This window comes from Hyaena hyaena, unplaced genomic scaffold (genome assembly GCF_003009895.1).
Source record: "Hyaena hyaena isolate Hyena2069 unplaced genomic scaffold, ASM300989v1 scaffold_15, whole genome shotgun sequence".
Lineage (NCBI taxonomy): Eukaryota > Metazoa > Chordata > Mammalia > Carnivora > Hyaenidae > Hyaena > Hyaena hyaena.
The window spans coordinates 715,559-733,375 of record NW_024080647.1 but is presented as its reverse complement, the minus strand read 5'-3'; the positions used below and the strand labels follow the sequence as shown (position 1 = coordinate 733,375).

Here is a 17,817-nt window from a genome sequence, read left to right as displayed (position 1 = left end):
AAAGAGAAAGAGAGAGAGAGACAGCATGAGCAGGGGAGGGTCAGAGAGAGAGGGAGATACAGAATCTGAAGCAGGCTCCAGGCTCTAAGCTAGCTGTCAGCATAGAACCTGACATGGGGTTTGAACCCATGAACCACGAGATCATGACCTGAGCGGAATTTGGACGCTTAACTGACTGGGCCACCCAGGCACCCCTAAGTTTTCTAGTTTCTGAATTTCAGACTTTCCATTTAATAATCTATTCTTCTATTTGCTGTGTGTATTTTGTTTTTTCCCAGTTCCTGAAGGGAAAGTTAGCTTGTTTATTTTTAATTTTTATGTATAAATACAGTTGATTCTCACTATTCATGGCAGTTATGTCCTATAAAGTAATTGCAAAAAATGAATTAGGGATTCTGAGTCATTGCTCCTAGGGAAAATATAGAGTTAGGTCCCTGCCAACATCTGGGTGCAACGTTTTTATCAAAAAATCAATAGATAGCCCTGTTTTTGTTTAAGTTTATTTATTTATAATTTCTATACCCAATGTGGGGCTCAAACTCACAACCCCCCAGATCAAGAGTCATACACTCCAGGGTGCCCAGGTGGCTCAGTCAGTTAAATGTATGACTTTGGCTCAGGTCGAGATCTCTTTGTTTGTGAGTTCGAGCCCCACAGTGGACATGGTTCATGAGCTCAAGCCCTGAGTCAGGCTCTGTGCTGACAGCTCAGAGCCTGGAGCCTGCTTCGGATCCTCTGTCCTCCTCTCTCTCTGCCCCTCCCCTGCTTTCTCTCTCTCTCTCTCTCTCAAAAAGCAAATACGACTTAGAAAAAAAAAAAAGTCATGCACCCCACCAGCTGAGCCAGCCACGCAGCCCTCAATATATAACCCTGTTTTATGTGTGCTTATGGTTAAAGGCTCCTTTGAGAATATAAGTTGTTGAGTTGTTAACATAGAACTCACAGTCAACAGTGCTAGACCTCATGTCTGAACAAAGCTTACCTAATACACATTTTTTCCATAAGGTAATATCACAGGCTTTTTGTGCCTAGAAGCACACTAGCCAGCATTTCAGCACCACTCTCTGGGCCATTTGAAAGAGCAAAATCACTGGTATAGCACAGGGAATGTATTCAGTGACATTGTAATCATGTTACATAGTGATGGATGGAAGCTCTACTTGCTGTGAGCATAGCACAACATGTAGAAATACATTACACATCTGAAAACCCATGTAACATTGTGTGTCCCCTGTAAGTTAAAAAACAATTAAGATTTTTTTTAATGTTCATTTTTAAAAAATATTTTATTTATTTCTGAGAGAGAAAGAGGCAGTGTGAACAGGGGAGGGTCAGAGAGAGAGGGAGACACAATCTGAAGCAGGCTACAGGCTCTCAGCTAGCTGTCAGCACAGAGCCTGACGTGGAGCTCGAACCCACGAACCGCGAGATCATGACCTGAGCAGAAGTTGGATGCTTAGCCGACGGAGCCACCCAGGCACCCCTTAATGTTTATTTTTGAGAGAGAGAGAGAGAGAAAGAGTGCATGCGCACAAGTGGGGGAGGGGCAAAGAGAGAGAGGGAGACACACAATCCGAAGCAGGCTCCATGCTCTGAGCTGTCATCTCAGAGCTTGATACGGGGCTCGAACCCACGCACAGAGCCTGATACGGGGCTGGACCCCACAAACTGTGAAATCATGACCTGAGCCGAAGTCAGATGCTTAAGTAACTGAGCCACCCAGGTGCCCCTAAAAATTTCTTCTTCTTCTTCTTCTTCTTCTTCTTATTTTAATGTTTATTTATTTATTTTTGAAAGAGAGAGTGAGAGCACAAATAGAGGAGGGACAGAGAGGGAGACACAGAATCCAAAGCAGGCTTCATGCTCTGAGCTGTCTTCCCAGAGCTTGATACGGGTCTCGAACCCACGAACCCCGAGATCATGACCTGAGCCGACATCAGACACTTAACTGACTGAGCCCCCCAGGCACCCCCAAAATATTTTTTTAAGAATGAAAAAAATGGGGCATCTGTGTGGCTTAGTTACACATCTGACTTCGGCTCAGGTCACAATCTCTTGGTTCATGAGTTCAAGTCCTGCATTGGGTGAGATTGAGCCCTGCCTCCGGTGAGCACAAGACCCACCTCTCTCTCTTTCTCTAACAAACAAACAAACAAACAAACAAACAAACAAACAACAAGATTACCAACAAAAAGCACAAATGTTCAAACCTTGCAGCACTCAGTAGATCATGAGGACAGATGTTCATAATATGAGAGCTGGAACAAGAAGACGGGGTATCCCCTTGTTCAACCCCAGCTGAGAACGCGTACATAGGGCAGCTCAAGTTTATCACTACTCTGCTCCTGTCCACAATGTCTGCGAAAATACCATTAGGAGTTTCACAGTTGAACAAACAGGCGGATTCGCAAATATGGAATCTGCAAATTATGAGGGCCGATTGTAGCTACATCACTGAAGGTTATATTGAGCTTGTGGGATACAGACAGAGCCATCCTCTCAGATGAAAGTTGATAGCGACAGGATGCTACACCCCCCCACTCACGGCCTCAGTTGTGGTTTGTTGGATTCTGAGGTCACAGAAAGTGGTGTCCTCATTTATCATTAACCTCTGCTCAGTGTATAGCTAGCTCATGTGGGAGGGTGTCTGCTGACGGATACCCTTGGAACATCATAGAATGTTCCCTGGACCCAAAGTTGAGACCTGAAGTCTGAGTCCTGGTGCGGCGTGTACAGGGTAGGGGCTCTGGGGCAAGATGGAAAACACGATGGCCTTGGATTTGAGCACTCTCTCTCTCTCTCTCTCACTGGCTGATTAAATTGTGCTCAAGTACCCAACGGCTCTGAATCTATCTCCTTCTATGTCATGGCCCTACCTGATGGTGACCGAGACCAAATGCGCTAGTGGGCGGGAAGTTTTTGGAAAACACTCGAGAGCTGTGTGAACGTGAGGTGGGGGGAGGATTGTCATCATGTCAACGGCATTCCCAGAGTGTGCTGCTCTCTGACCGTGGGCCCACAATCTGGGCTCCATCTCACTGGGATTGAGAACCTAGCATTCCAGAACCTAAAGAGACTCGAGCCCAGGCTGGCTGATGCCAGGTGGAAGGAAGAGACAGGGACTCGGGGCAGGGAAGGAGCAGTCTTCGGGAGCCAGCCCATGGATGGCCCGAGGCCCTAGTTAGAAGAAGGCACACAGCCTGGGACCCCTGGGAGCCCTTGACCGCCCCAAACCCATACACCTGTCTCCTTTGTCTCAAGCACCATGAGTGCCGAGGAGGATGCCATGTGGCTTCAGTGGGTGACACGGCAGTTTGAGACCATTGCGGGAGAAGACCGGGAGATCAGCCTGCAAGAATTCAAAACGGCCTTGAATGTGAAAGAGGCAAGTGGGGCCCCATGTTCAGAAAGGAAGAACCATCTGGCCCTCAGGGACACAGCACATCACAAGGAGGGGAAGATCATTTCCTGGGCGTCCCCACCTCTAAGCAGGATTGGAGGACGTTTCCACCCCTCTGGTAGCCATGGCCTCCTGGGGTCTTCAAAACAGCACGTGGAGTTGGATATCTGTAGCTTGCCAAATCTTAAATATCGTTGGCCTCATATTTTCCACCAGCCTCATGGGCAGAGTCGATGCTATGATGTACGTAAGCCTCCTTTTGAGAAATACATTTTTCAGTAGGTTTGTATCCGTGAGAGTCCCACACCCTCCCCAGTCCTGTCCCATTTGATAAGGCCTCTGCCCATCCCCGGAAAAGCCTGCATACTAACAGACTGGGGAGACAGCCACAGGGGAAGTGAGCCTGCAAATGCCCACCTCTTGCCACCCATATTGTGGGCTGGCATCTGCTGGTGGCCTGTGTCCTTGATCGGGGCGGGCCAATGAGCATCTGCAAGTCCCTGTTTGGATCAGAGGGCCCCTCCACTTGCCAGTAGCAGGGATACGGCTAAGACCTCTAAATGCCATGCCTCCTTCTGTAGTGAACATGGGGAAGGATAAAACGACCTTCTGCTTAATAGTACGTTACACTCTTAACAGGAGGCTGCAAAATATAAGATATAGACCATTCAGGATGGTAGAGACTGATAAAGGTCTTCCCCAGGGATCTAGGGAAGAAAGAAGAGAACCAGGCAGGGCTGACTGTCTACAGCTGACTCTGGCGCCCACGTGGCGCTTGTGAACTTCTCACGGTTCCTTTGAGTGAGTCATGAACTCTCTGGCCCCTCCCCCTGCCCCTACCGGAGCGTCTGCACTGGAGTATCAGGGGCACTGACCCAGCATATCTTAATTTCTGTGTTGAGTGCCTATCATCAGGCCCGGCAGGCAGGGGCTGTGCCGGACACGATTGCTGAATGAATGAATGAATGAATGAATGAATGAATGAATGAATGAGTGAATGAGTGAATGAGTGAATGAGTGAATAGAGTGAGTGAGTTGGCGCTTAAGAACAAGCCTTAAGTGCAGGCTACAGGAAGCCCAAACAGTAAGTACAGGAAAGACACAGGTGTTCAAGGGCCACCCTCCCTCTAAGACGGTCCTGGCTCAGTTATCCCTCGTGTTTACCCCAAGGGGACCGACAGGACCTAGGAAGAGCCTGCAGGGGACCTTCTGTCTGACCCTTTTTGCAGGTGGAGGGGTCTGGACTCCAAGACTGATGGGGGTGATGACATGTAGGGGACAGATAGCCCTTAGGAACGTCCAGTCTGCCGCAGGCGCAGGGGGCCTGAGGCCTCGACACAAGGTCATCATCCTTGCTAGGATCTGAATACTCCTTCCGCCGCGAGTCCAAACTTGCTCCCTGCAGATCCCACCCTGCGATCCCACACCAAGCCCCCCGGGTCCTGCGGGATCCCACCATCCCGCCGCGCATGCGCGCCCACAGTGCCTGACTTCAAAGTCCAGGCCTTGAGCCCACGCTGCGCCTTTTCCCGTCCTTCTCTGGCCGCAGTCCTTCTTTGCGGAGAGATTCTTCGCCCTGTTTGACTCCGACGGGAGCGGCACCATCACCCTCCAAGAGCTGCTGGATGCGCTGACCCTGCTCATCCACGGCAACCCCATGGACAAGCTCAAGTTCCTCTTCCAGGTGTACGACCTTGATGGTAAGGGCTCTTGGGGGCGGGAGTGGGATGGGCGTGGTTTCAGTGGGAGCGAAGGGAATTGACCCATCCCAGTGTCACCGGCAGACCCCATCTCAGTGTCTCCAGGCCAGGCTGATGGCTCTCCCCCTCTTTGTGACCCTTCCTCCCCCCACCCCTCCCCCACCCCCACCCCTCCCCCCCCCCCCCCCCCCCCCCCCCCCCCCCCCCCCCCCCCCCCACTGCCTCCCCCGTGGAAGGTGGCAAGAAGGGGCTATTCTGGCCCAGGAGACAAATGCCTCTGATTCAACTCACCAGAAGCCTGGAACTTTCCTTTGTTCTTTTCTANGGAATTGACCCATCCCAGTGTCACCGGCAGACCCCATCTCAGTGTCTCCAGGCCAGGCTGATGGCTCTCCCCCTCTTTGTGACCCTTCCTCCCCCCCCCCCCCCCCCCCCCCCCCCCCCCCCCCCCCCCCCCCCCCGCGATCCACCCATCGCTCTGTCTGACCACTGCCTCCCTTGTGGAAGGTGGCAAGAAGGGGCTATTCTGGCCCAGGAGACAAATGCCTCTGATTCAACTCACCAGAAGCCTGGAACTTTCCTTTGTTCTTTTCTATGTTTGAAAAAAGAAATTGCTTTATTGCTTTCTCCATATTATAGTAAGAATGTAAGTCCACTGTGAACATTTTAGACAATATGGAATGGTTTTAAGAAGAAAGCAAAAATCACCCGTAACATTTTTCTATACTGCCTTCTAATTGATCTCTCATGCGCACACACACACCCCACACACATTTTTTACTTAAAAATGGGATTATACTATCTATACTGCCTTTTCTTACTAAACAACATTAACATTTGTTCATGTAAGAATATATTGCTTTGTGACATTTTTACTGTAGCAAAATACACATAACATTAAGTTTGCCTCTTTTACCATTTTGTAAATGTTTTTATTTATTTTTGAGAGAGAGACAGAGTGTGGCGGGGAAGGACAGAGAGAGAGGGAGACACAGAATCTGAAGCAGGCTCCAGGCTCTGAGCTGTCAGCACAGAGCCCAGGGTGGGGCTTGAATCCCTGAGCGTGAGATCATGATCTGAGCCCAGTCTGACACTTAACCAACTGAGCCACCCAGGGTCCCCTACTTCCACCATTTTTTTAATAAATAGTTTTTTAATGTCAGTTCAACAGCATTAAGTGCATTCACCTTGGTGACCAAGCATCACCGCCATCCATCTTCAGAACTTTTTCATCATCCCCAAACTCTATCCGCAAAACATTCACTTGCTCCTCTTCCACCCTCCCCAGCACCTGGCAACCACTTTTACTCTCCGTCTGTTAAGAATTTGACTCTTCTAGGGTATCTGAGTGGAATCATACAATACTTGTCCTTCGGTGACTGGCTTATGTCACTTAGCATAATGTCTTCAAGGTCCACCCATGTACCATGTGGCAGGGTTTAATTCTTTTTTAAGGCTGGACAATATTTCATTGTATGGACAGACCACGTTTTGTTTATACATCCATCAGTGGACCCTTGGATTTCGTCCACCTCTTGCCTGTTGGGAATGATTCTCTTAGGAACATGAGTGTAAGTCTTCGATGCCCTGCTTTCCATCCTTTTGGGCATAGACCCAGAAGCAGAATTGCCAGATCCTCTGGTAGTTCTATTTTTAATCTCTTGAGGAATGCTGGAGTCTTCCACAGCGGTTCTAACACTTCACATTCCCACCAGCACTGCACGGAGGGCTCAGTCTCTCCACATCTTGCCCGCACTTGTTATTTTCTGTTGCTGTTGTTGTTTTTTCATTGTAGCCACCTGGTGGGTGTGAAGTGGGAACTCAGTGTGGTTATAGCATCACTTCCGGTGGCCCCATCATATACCACTGTATGTATGTACTGATCCTGTGTCCTATGCAGCACAGCCTAGGAGTTAAGATCTCTGATTCGGATGTCAGGCTGCCTAAGTTCAGAAATCAGCTCTGTCACCTATTAATAATCATGATGGGGGTGCCTGGGTGGCTCAGTCAGTTAAGCCTTGGACCTCGGCTCAGGTCATGATCTCACGGTTCATGGGTTCGAGCCCTGCATTGGGTTCTCTGCTGTCAGTACAGAGCCTGCTTCAAACCCTCTGTCCCCTTCTCTCTCTGCACCTCCCCTGCTCGTGCTGATCTTTCTCTATCTCAAAAATATATCAAAATTTAAACAAATAATTGTTATGGTGAGCCTTGGGCAAGATACTTAACTACTTTGTGCCTCAGGTTTTTTATTTTTACCTATCTCATGAGAATACTAGGAAGTTGATAGGATTAAATTAGTTAACTTGTGTAAACTCAGAAGGGATGCCCAGCACAGGATACACCCATTGTATGAGCGCTATGTCTTACTGTGTATTCAAACTCTATTAACCAAATGGACAATTAGATGTCTCCCCCTTCTCACCACTTTTTAAAAATGTTTATTTATTTATTTTTGAGAGAGAGAGAGAAGGAAAGAGAGAATCTCAAGCAGGCTCCATGCTGTCAGCACAGAGCCAGATACGGGACTCAAACTCACAAAACTCTGAGATCATGACCTGAGCCAAAATTGTCAGATGCTCAACTGACTGAGCCACCCAGGCTACCCCATAAACATCCAGCTTTTAAATCTTTGGCAACCCTGGGGCACCGGCTTGGGATTCTCTCCCTCTCTCTTTCTTTCTCTGCCCTTCCCCTGCTTGTGCGTGCGCTCTCTCTCTCAAAAATAAATAAACTTAAAAAAAATACACATCGATCTTTGGCAACTCCGTGGCATCAAGCATCTCTGAAGGCCTGGGATCACTAGAGGAAAGGAGACTGCAGTGAGAAAGAGGCACCCAGTGAGACTGGGATGCTGGGAGAGGCCAGACTGTGCATCCCCAGTGGCCAGGACTTGTAGTCTCAGTACAGTTAGCAATGGGGAGCCATTGAAGACTGTTGAGCAGGGAAGTCTCTGGGCTGGATTTGCATACTGAAAAGCTCAACCTAGCTGCGGGCCTGCTGCTGGGCAGGGCCCTCTGTCCTGGGGGGTTTCTCTAGCTCCCAGTCGCACCTGATTCAGTGCACCCAGAACTCATTCCTGGAAGCCATTCCCCAAGCTGACCCCCTGCCCCTAGTACATGAGCAGTTGGCCATACCCACTTCCTGAACATATTCCTCCGCCCCCACCCAGTCTCCATGGGACAGTCCTCACTGCTTTCTGACCACCCAGCTTGGCTCACTCCTGGGGTTTGCTGATGACCGCAGATGGAGAGGTTGATTTGTGTCAGGACAGCAGACAGTGGCGAGGAGGAGGGCGGGGCATGGCAGGCGAAAGGAGATTCGTAGTTTTAAGGCAGGAACTCAAGGCCATTCCTTTCCCGTGGCTTCTCCTTTCTCTGAGATCCAGGGAGAGACTGGATGGCCATGGATGTGAAAAGTGGTCCTTGCGGACAGCAGAAGAGTAACCATACCAGAGACGCAGGAGGAGGGTGGCTGGGCAAGCTGAAGGCCTCGCTCTGGCTGGAGATCAAAGCTTCCTGCTCCCTTGGGTGCTTTCCTTCAGGAGTGTTCTATCTGCTGCGCTGGTGCAGGACGGGAGAGAGCAGGTGGCTAGATTCCCTCAGGGGTGGGATATTTCTAGGTCACCGAATAGAAGGACAGTGGGGCAGGGAAGAAGAATGTGCGGATGAGAATAATTATGAAGGAGGACCCTGGAATTTGAAACGAGCCAAGGAGAGAATAAAGTTGGATGGATGAGAGGGTGTGAAGGGGGCAAGGGAGGGACTGGCACTCAGGATGCGGCTAGAAACCTGTTGGCTGCATAGTGGCTCTTGACTAGGAAAGCCGAGGACCTGAGCCGCAGTGGAGAGGGGTCCGTTAGGCTCTGCCCTGGTATGTGATTCAAGACTCTGGCTTCGGTCTTCCTGATGCTCACAATACCAATAAGACTTTCCATGTATATGCAACTACCTTCTTCCAGGTATTGCAGTAAGTGCTTTATAATGATTATTCTTGAACCAGCTCGGAAAGGGAGGAATTATGACCCCCATTTTATAGATGAGCAAAGTAAGTTTCAGGACTCCGAAGGACTTATTACCCACCAGCACGATTAGTGAGGGGCAGAATTACCAAGCTACCTCAAGTGTGTCTACATCCAAACAAGAACTCCTTAATCGCGGGACCTGCAGCTCATGAAAGATGGAAATATACGCAGAAAAAGTATGCCTCTAATTCTCCTGTCGGCGGGTAGATTTGGCTTCTTTTTCCCTTCACCCGTGTTCACAGAAAAGCCACGTGGCCGGACTTGAGTGCCCGGCTGCGGACTCTTAGGACAACATGGGAGAGCTAGGTCGGCCTCAAGTTAGAGAGCAACAGGGAACTTTCCTTCACCACCACCCCACGTACAGTTTGCTTCCAGATGATTTTCTAGGCAGAGTCTTCCTTACAGATTAAGCAAGTGTTACCTTCTGTGCAGATGGTATCACAAGCTCAGTACTTAGGAGGCTGCAGATTCTCGAGAAAGACATGCACCGGGGCTAAGAGGAGTTTATCGCTCCTAAACTGAGCAGAGGGAGCCATAGAAGGTTTCTGAGCAGAAGGGGATATTACGTATTTTGATTGATATACCCCAAAATGGAGTTGGTTCGCAGAAAACTGGAGGTGGACGATTAGGGACAGGTCACCACTCGATGCAATGGTTGTGTAGGGAGGGGGAGACTGCGGGACAGAGTGGGGCCCGGGGCAGGCCCGCACTCGGTTTCAACCCCACTTGGGACAGGCAGCGGCTCCATAGACCCGGATGAGCTGCGCACGGTGCTGCAGTCGTGCATGCGCGAGAGCGCCATCTCGCTGCCGGACGAGAAGCTGGACCAGCTGACGCTGGCTCTCTTCGAGTCGGCCGACAAGGACTGCAACGGCGCCATCACCTTCGACGAGCTCCGGGACGAGCTGCAGCGCTTCCCCGGGGTCATGGAGAACCTGACCATCAGGTGCGGCCCTGCCTCCGGCGTGGGCACTGCCCGCGTCGCGGTTAGACTCCGGGTGCGCAGAGCGGCCTGAGGCCCCGGGGATCCCTCAGCCCCGCCCCTAGCCCGGCCGGCCCCGCCCCGCCCCGCCCCACCCGTGGCCGGCTCCTGCCTCGCCCGGCCCCGCCCAGCCCCGCCCCGCCCCACCCTGCCTAGGCCCCGCCCAGCCCCTCGCGGCCCCGCCCCAGCCCCGCCCCACCACGCCCTACCCTGCTAGGCCCCCCCCACCCGTGGCCGGCTCCAGCCTCGCCCGGCCCCGCCCAGCCCCTCGCAGCCCCTACCCTGCCTAGGCGCGACCCACCGGTGGCCCGCTCCAGCCCCGCCCCCGCCCCGCCCCAGGCCCGTCTTTCCCAGCCCAGCCCCAACCTCGCCTTGCTCCAGCCCTACCTCGCCGCGCCCTGCCTAGCCCCACCACTCCCCCCTGCCTAGTCCCAGCCCCGCCCCAGCCCCGCCCCAGCGCAGCTACACTGCATCCTGCCCCGCCACGGCCCGCCTCTGCCCGCTTTTTCACAGGGGACAAAGGTCTTGTACTGCGGGACAGCTATTGTCTTGCCTCCGTTTTCTACAGTGTCTTTTCAGAGTCAGCTTCACAGTGACCCACTGTGAAGGTGCTACTTCACAGAGCACCTACTGTGGCCTGGGCATTTTTTACAATATGCCAATGCATTTCATAGCAACGCCCCAAAGGAAATTAGTTACCTCACCGGAACTAACTTACCTGGGGTCGCACAAATAATTAGCAAAGGCAGTCATCTATTCAACTTGATCGAGCAGGCTCCGTTCATTTGTATGCGATTTATACCAGTAAACAAATGCATAAACTAGGGAAGTACTAAAGCGGCAAGGGCTGTGGAGAAAGTAAGAGACGTGGTGTAAACAACACCGAAGTTTGACGCCAAGCTCTGAAAAGTGCCGGTTGTGTAAGTTCATTCTTTTCGTGTGTTAACTTACTTGTGGGTTATTTACCACACGTGTCTCAGATTCTTCCATCCTTTTCGATTGCCTTCCCCCCTCCCCCACGACCTCAATTGCCAAGTAAGGGAGGTATTGAAAACAGCCCTGGTGGTTGCGGCATCAGATGGGAGCTCCGTCTCAGCTTCACCTGGCTGTGCGACTGTGAGCAAGTCGCTTGACCTCTCTGTTTCCTGGTGTAGAGGGCGGCCTGCCCACTTGCCACGAAGCTCCAGAGACTCGGTCGGTGACAAGGGTCTGGGGGGGTGTGGTCTCTGGGGTCCGAGTACGGTGGTGCTCGCCACACCCCACACCCGGCTCAGACTCCTCCCCTCCGCAGCCCGCAGGGCCGCGTCCCTCTGAGACGAGCCCCTTTCCCGCAGTGCCGCCCACTGGCTGACCCCCCCCAACGCGCGACCTCGCCGTCGCCGCCCTCGCCCACTGACCTCCACCTACTGGCACAACCACCTCAGCCACCTGCTCTTCCTGGCCGTCTACGCGGGCCTGCACGTGCTGCTCTTCGCCCTGGCGGCCTGGGGGCACCGGGGCCTGGGCGCCTGCGTCATGGTGGCCAAGGGCTGCGGCCAGTGCCTCAACCTCGACTGCAGCTTCATCATGGTAACACGCCGCGGGCACAGGGCAGGGAAGCGGCGGCGGGGGGCTGGGGGTGGGAGAGGTAGAGGTGGGGGGCTGACGATGTGGGTTCCTCCTGGACCCACACGCGTGCTCCTGGGGCGCCTCGGGGCAGGATGGCACGTCAGAGTCAGCTGGGGCAATATTCGGTGGACGCCGAGGCCCAGAGAGGGGCAGGGACTCGTCCATAGTCACATAGCATGTAAAACACAGCGGGTATTTTTATTTTAATAAAAAAAATATTTTTATATTTATTTATTTTAGAGAGGGGGAGAGAGAGCGAGCGAGCGAGCGAGAACGTGAGCAGGGCAGGGGACAGACAGAGATGGAGACACAGAATCCAACGCAGGCTCCAGGAGAAGGAGGCAGGGCTCGAACTCACAAACCGGCTGAGCCACCCAGATGCCCAAGACAGCGGGCCATTTTTGTGTACTTTCTCGGTACAGTCACCGGGCTGAGTCACTTTCCACTTTATGTTGACGGCGACTGGTGGACCTGAGGAGGTGGGGCTGGCTCCGTGCAGGGCTCCAGGCAGAGAGAACGCGGTCAGAGCCCTTGAATGCCAGGCTAAGGAGTCAGAATATGATACTCTGGGCCAGGGAGTGAGGCCTCCAAGCGTTTTTGATTATGCTCCCACAATTAAAACAAAGCGAAAAGCCCTTTTCCAATAGCCCAACTCATGCTCATTTACTTGCAATTATATGATACCGTATTAGCATTAGCCATTAGCCTTACAGCACATGCTGTAAGATAAGTCAAGAGTCACCCTTAATGATCAGGGAGGTACAGCATTAGTTCAAATACTCTTCTTGATAATGTCAGCTTATCTGGTTATTTATTTTGAGAGAGAGCGAGCGAGCGTGAGTAGGGGAGGGGCAGAGAGGGAGGAAGAGAGAATCCCAAGCGGGCTCCACGCTACGTGTGCAGAGCCCAACTTGGTGCTCGAACCCACGGACTGAACAGTTGAAATTATGACCTGAGCTGAAATCGAGAGGCAGGATCTCAACCGACTGAGCCAGCCAGGTGCCCCGTGGATTTTATTTTCATCCTCAGGACTGGCTGTACCAGGAGTTGGAGACCCAGGACTCGTTTTCTTGGGCACTGGCTCTCGCGTTACTAACAGTGCTTTCAATCAGCACTTTCTCTGCAGGGGATCTTTTTAAGCTAATCGTCCTTTCTGTGAGAGGTACTTGAGCTTGGTTAGAATCAGACAACGTAAGCTGCCGAGTCCGCCTCTCTGGGCACACGTATATTGAAACCAAACGAGCAAGGAGGGAGCCCTTGTCAAAAGCCCCTCGGAAAAGCCAGTCTTCCTCCCCCGGGACACTTTGAGAACTATACGTAACATGTGCCTGTCTAACGCAAAGACTGAATGAGGGCACCGTGTCAACACAGATATTAAATATTGGCAAAAAGCTTAGGTACTTCACCCATGTTTATATCAAAATGATACCAACAGTCATTCTGCAACATTTTCTGTTCCTGTCCTTTCTGTTCCTGTCATTCCGGACGCCCTGCTTTGGACAGCTCAGCTGTGGCTGAAGAGAGCAATGAAGGCTCAAGGGCAGGGGAGAGGGTGACCGTCACAGGCGGCTCAGAGGGAGGCTGGGAGGTGGCTGCTGGGGGAAGGAGAATGGGGTTGAGAGAGAGAGAGAGAGAGCGCGCACCAGGTGAGGCTCTCTGTGGCTCTGCCCGGCAGGTGCTGATGCTCAGACGCTGCCTCACTTGGCTGCGGGCCACGTGGTTGGCTCAGGTCCTGCCGCTGGACCAGAACATCCAGTTCCACCAGCTCATGGGCTGTGTGGTCGTCGGGCTCTCCCTTGTGCACACCGCGGCCCACATTGTGAATTTCGGTGAGTTGCCCGGGATGGGGCACTTACCGGGGTCCTGGAGAAGGGGATGGAAATCTCTGCCTGGGCGGGTGGGTATCCGCTGGGGAAGGCTGGGGACCCCAAAGGAAAGGTGGAGAGGGACGAGCTTGTCCTGTGCTTGTCTCCAGCGCTCCAGGCCCAGCCCGAGGCCAGCCCCTTCCAGTTTTGGGAACTGCTGCTCACCACGAGGCCAGGCATTGGCTGGGTCCGCGGTATGGCCTCCCCGACTGGGGTGGCGCTCCTGCTGCTGCTGCTCCTTATGTTTGCCTGCTCCGGCTCCTGCATCCGAAGGAGTGGCCACTTTGAGGTGCCCAGCCCTTGCCCCTTGGCTCTCCCGGGCTGGCCTCCCACCTTCACTTCACCCCGTGCCCCCTCTCATTTACCCCCCTCCCCAGGAAGTGCCCCAGCTGCTCTGCACATTCCGTGCTTGTGACTTGGGTCCTTCCTCTGGGCTGTCGCGTAGGTCTGCAAAGTGAGACATGTTTTGCTCTGGAAGCTTCTGCCCTTTGGCTGGCCTGCCCCCTGCCCTCCGGGGGATTCGAGTAGGTTCGAGAAGGGGAAGGGACACAGGCTCACTCCGCCTTCTCATCTGTGAAATGGACATGCAATTCTCCACCTGTGAATTTACGTTCGGGATTAAATGAGATGATCTATGCGAGGCCGCTAACTATACACCTGGCACGGAGTTGCCCCAACACAGTGGTGTTAGTTCCACGCAGGAGACCCCTGGGCTGATCTGGTCACATCAGGTGGACGTGTACAGAGCACCAGCGACGATCCTTTGAAGTAGGGATCCGCACGTTCTCTTGACCAACAAGCTCTGACGCTCAGACCGGGAATGTCCTAGCGGCAGCTCCCGCGGCTAGTGGGAGGGCAGGCCTTCAGACGCCGTGCTCTGCTCTCTCTTCTCCGGGCTCAGGACATTGCTGTCTTTACTGCCCCTGAGAAAGGGTCAGTGTGATGGCGACCTCGATGCTCATGAGCAATTTGGGGGGACTCCACTCTGGCCAGAACATCCCCGGGCAGGCATTTCAGATGTTTGGCGTGAGCTCTAGGAACCCTTCTCCAAGCCCTGAGCCAAGGCCCCAGGATGGATAAGCTTTCCATCCCCAGCCTCCTACCCAGCCCTGTGCCCAGGAAGGTGGTGCTGGACCAAGGCTCTGGGGACTGCCCTCTTCCAACACCCAGGTCTTGAGTTCTGGAAACTTACTGCCCCCTCCCCCCTCTCCCGCAGGTGTTCTACTGGACCCATCTGTCCTACCTCCCCATGTGGGTCCTGCTCATTCTGCACGGGCCCAACTTCTGGAAGTGGCTGCTGGTCCCCGGCCTCTTGTTCTTCCTGGAGAAGGCCACTGGGCTGGTGGTGTCCCGCATGGCCGCCCTGTGCATCGTGGAAGTCAATCTCCTTCCCTCCAAGGTGTGAGGGGGGCCTGAGCTGCCCCGGGGGACTTGTGGGTGGTAGTGCGTGGCAGCTGGGTACCCCGCCAGACCCCCAAGGAAGTAGGGAATGGCGTGGCTATGGCCCCTACACAGCGGAGGAGACGAGCCAAGTACAGGGTCTGGTCTAGCCTTCAGGAGGGATGTTTTAGAAGTGCAATGACAGGTAGACAGGATCCCATGAAAGACCAGCTCACTAAGCGTGTCTGTAAGAGCCTGCAAGCTGCCAGGCCCTGCCCCAAGTCACAGAGACACAGAGAAGGTTCGAGCACTGTCCTGCTTTGCCCTTTAGTTACAGTGCAGGGCTGTGGCTGTATGGGTGAGAGCAGAAGGTCAGGAGGTAGGAGACCATCTCTGAGAGGTCAGAGAAAGCTTCAGAATGGGGAAGGGGAGGCCACACCAGGGTTTTGAGAGATGAGCAGGAGTTCGTTGCGTAGACAAGATAAGGAAGGGCCCTCCTGGGAGAATGAACAGCCTGGGCAGAGGCACCGAGTTGTGGAAGGGACACCATACTTGGGGACTATGGGTAATTTAGCACTGCCAGAGCCAGGGTGCCAGGGAGAGGGGTGGGCGGGGCCTGGTGGACCCCCTGATCAGGGGGAGGGGAGTGGGGCAAATAAGCCAGTTTATTTTCCATTTCGATTTCTGCAGTGGCTCTGTGGCAGATGGCCCAGTGAGGACCATTTGGGGCTGTTGTACAATATGCAGATAAGAGCTCATGAGGGCCTTGACCCTAAACCGGGAGAGTGGCTGTGGGATGGGGAGGGGGTGGTGTATCACAGAAAGACTCAAGAGGTAACTGGTTGCATTTGGGGTCAGGGAGGGGAAGGAGCCTAGGGCATCTCTTGGGTGTATGTGTGACTGGGCCATCTATGGAGAAAGGGAAGGCAGTTCCTAGGGGGCTCAGCTCCGGACAGTTGAGTGTGAGGACAAGTAAGCTAAATCACGAGGCTCTGCTTCCTTTTTTTAAAATGTTTTATTTATTTCTAGGAGAGAGAGAGACAGCGTGAGCAGGGGAGGGCCAGAGAGAGAGGGAGACACAGACTCTGAAACAGGCTCCAGGCTCTGAGCTGGCAGTCAGCACNGACTCTGAAACAGGCTCCAGGCTCTGAGCTGGCAGTCAGCACAGAGCCCGACGTGGGGCTCGAACCCACGAACCGTGAGATCATGACCTGAGTGAAAGTCAGACGCTTAACCGACTAAGCCACCCAGGCGCCCCTCGAAGCTCTGCTTCCTGTGGAGGCTCTAACATCAGACAGCCGTGATTAGCTGCAGATCCCATGGTCTCCTAGCTGGTGGCCTTGAGCAAGCTCCTTAACCATCCTGAGCCTTAGCTTCTTATCTGTAAAGTAGAGAAAGGACGGATCTGTCTCAGAGAATTGCTGTTAAGGACCAGAGATGACCCTTTAAGTGGCTTGCACAGCTTTGGCACGCTGTGGGTGCTCAATAAACAGAAGCTGTTGTCCAAGAGGATATTGTCCTACTGGGGGAGATACCCAGGAGGGGCCGGAATGCCAGCCAGATACTACAGAAGTTTCAAGAAATGGGCGACAGCCGTCGGGGGGCCTCGCCGAGAAGGGCCACTACCAGCAGTGTTTACCCCATGAGACGTGGGATCAAAGCACGAGCCCCACGTTGGACACACCCCGACTGTCACTTTCTCTGATCACTGCCCACCCTGGCCGGCAGATGTGAGGTGGGCCGAGCCCCACTCACAGGCGGGAGGGTCCCACGTCCAGGGCTGGCCTGGTGTGTGGGAGGAGGATGGCCCAGCCCTCTCGCCTGTGGGGGCACCTGGCGGCTTTAGCCCTGTACGTGTGACCCTGATCTTCCTCTCTCTCCCCAGGTCACCCATCTGCTCATCAAGCGGCCCCCTCTGTTCCACTATAGGCCGGGCGACTACTTGTACCTGAACATCCCCACCATTGCGCGTTATGAGTGGCACCCATTCAGCATCAGCAGCGCTCCGGAGCAGAAGGGTAGGCCAGCCCCACCGCTTGCTCGACAGATATTATACCAGGTTCTGCCTGGTGCCAGGCACAGGCTGGGAACCGGGAACCCGGAAGTGAGCAAGGCCGGGGATGCGAAGTCGACCTCCAAATGCTCCCTCTGAGACCAGGAAACAGATGGGCAAACACTTACTGACTGGGGAAGTGAGGGCTGTGCCAGCTGACGGGGGGGTCACCTGAGGGCCAGGCCTGGAGGGGGGTAGGTGGGTGAGGCTCCTTTGAAGGGGTGGTTGGAGCCTACTAGACAGAGAAGATGGGGGAAGAGGCAGAGCAAAAGGCGCAAGGAACAGCATGGAAAGCTGGGGACACGGGGCAATTTAATGCAGTCAGCGCTACATCGGGGGTGGGGTGGGGAGGCGGGAGAGCGGGTCAGAGAAGACAGAAAGGCAGAGCTGGCTAGGGCCGGGGTGCCGCCAAGGGGGACTTTGAACGGGGATGGTTGGTGTAGGCTGTTGGGGGCGTGCAGGGATCTGAGGCAGAGGAGTAGCCAGCTCGGAAGATCTAGGGACTTCTCTGTGGGCCGCGGCAGGAAGCCAGGCTCCCCCGTCCCTGCGGAGCCCCAAGGCAGCAGAATCCCCTGAATCCTCCTTCCCCTTCCCTGGACCATTCTCGTCTCTCTCTGGGTCACTGGCACCCGTGAAACTGCTCGGCTCACGCTCCCTTCACCCAGTGGACCGCCGGCCTCCACCCACGGGCGTGCCATCCTTCTGGTCCTGGGCTGTGCTGGAGCCAGCACCAGTCCTGTGCCCTCTTCCTAGGCCAGAGATGCGCCTTTCCGCCATAAGTGGTAATTCTGGCAGCCAGTGCCTCACC

The 17,817-nt window shown here is 53.8% G+C and overlaps 1 protein-coding gene and 1 non-coding gene across 2 annotated transcripts in view; one reads left to right on the top strand and one right to left on the bottom strand.

The window, feature by feature from the left end:
• NOX5 (NADPH oxidase 5) overlaps nucleotides 1-17,817 on the top strand; it is a 37,947-nt gene that overhangs the window by 4,487 nt on the left and 15,643 nt on the right. The window contains exons 2-9 of the mRNA XM_039219381.1: nucleotides 3,262-3,385; nucleotides 4,950-5,100; nucleotides 9,857-10,067; nucleotides 11,438-11,672; nucleotides 13,387-13,540; nucleotides 13,687-13,865; nucleotides 14,793-14,975; nucleotides 16,842-16,974. Of these exons, the coding sequence (XP_039075312.1) occupies nucleotides 3,262-3,385; nucleotides 4,950-5,100; nucleotides 9,857-10,067; nucleotides 11,438-11,672; nucleotides 13,387-13,540; nucleotides 13,687-13,865; nucleotides 14,793-14,975; nucleotides 16,842-16,974 (1,370 nt within the window). The remainder of the gene's footprint in view (nucleotides 1-3,261; nucleotides 3,386-4,949; nucleotides 5,101-9,856; nucleotides 10,068-11,437; nucleotides 11,673-13,386; nucleotides 13,541-13,686; nucleotides 13,866-14,792; nucleotides 14,976-16,841; nucleotides 16,975-17,817) is intronic.
• Nucleotides 16,125-16,209, bottom strand: TRNAE-UUC. The gene has a single exon. It is a non-coding gene; the product is annotated as a tRNA-Glu (tRNA).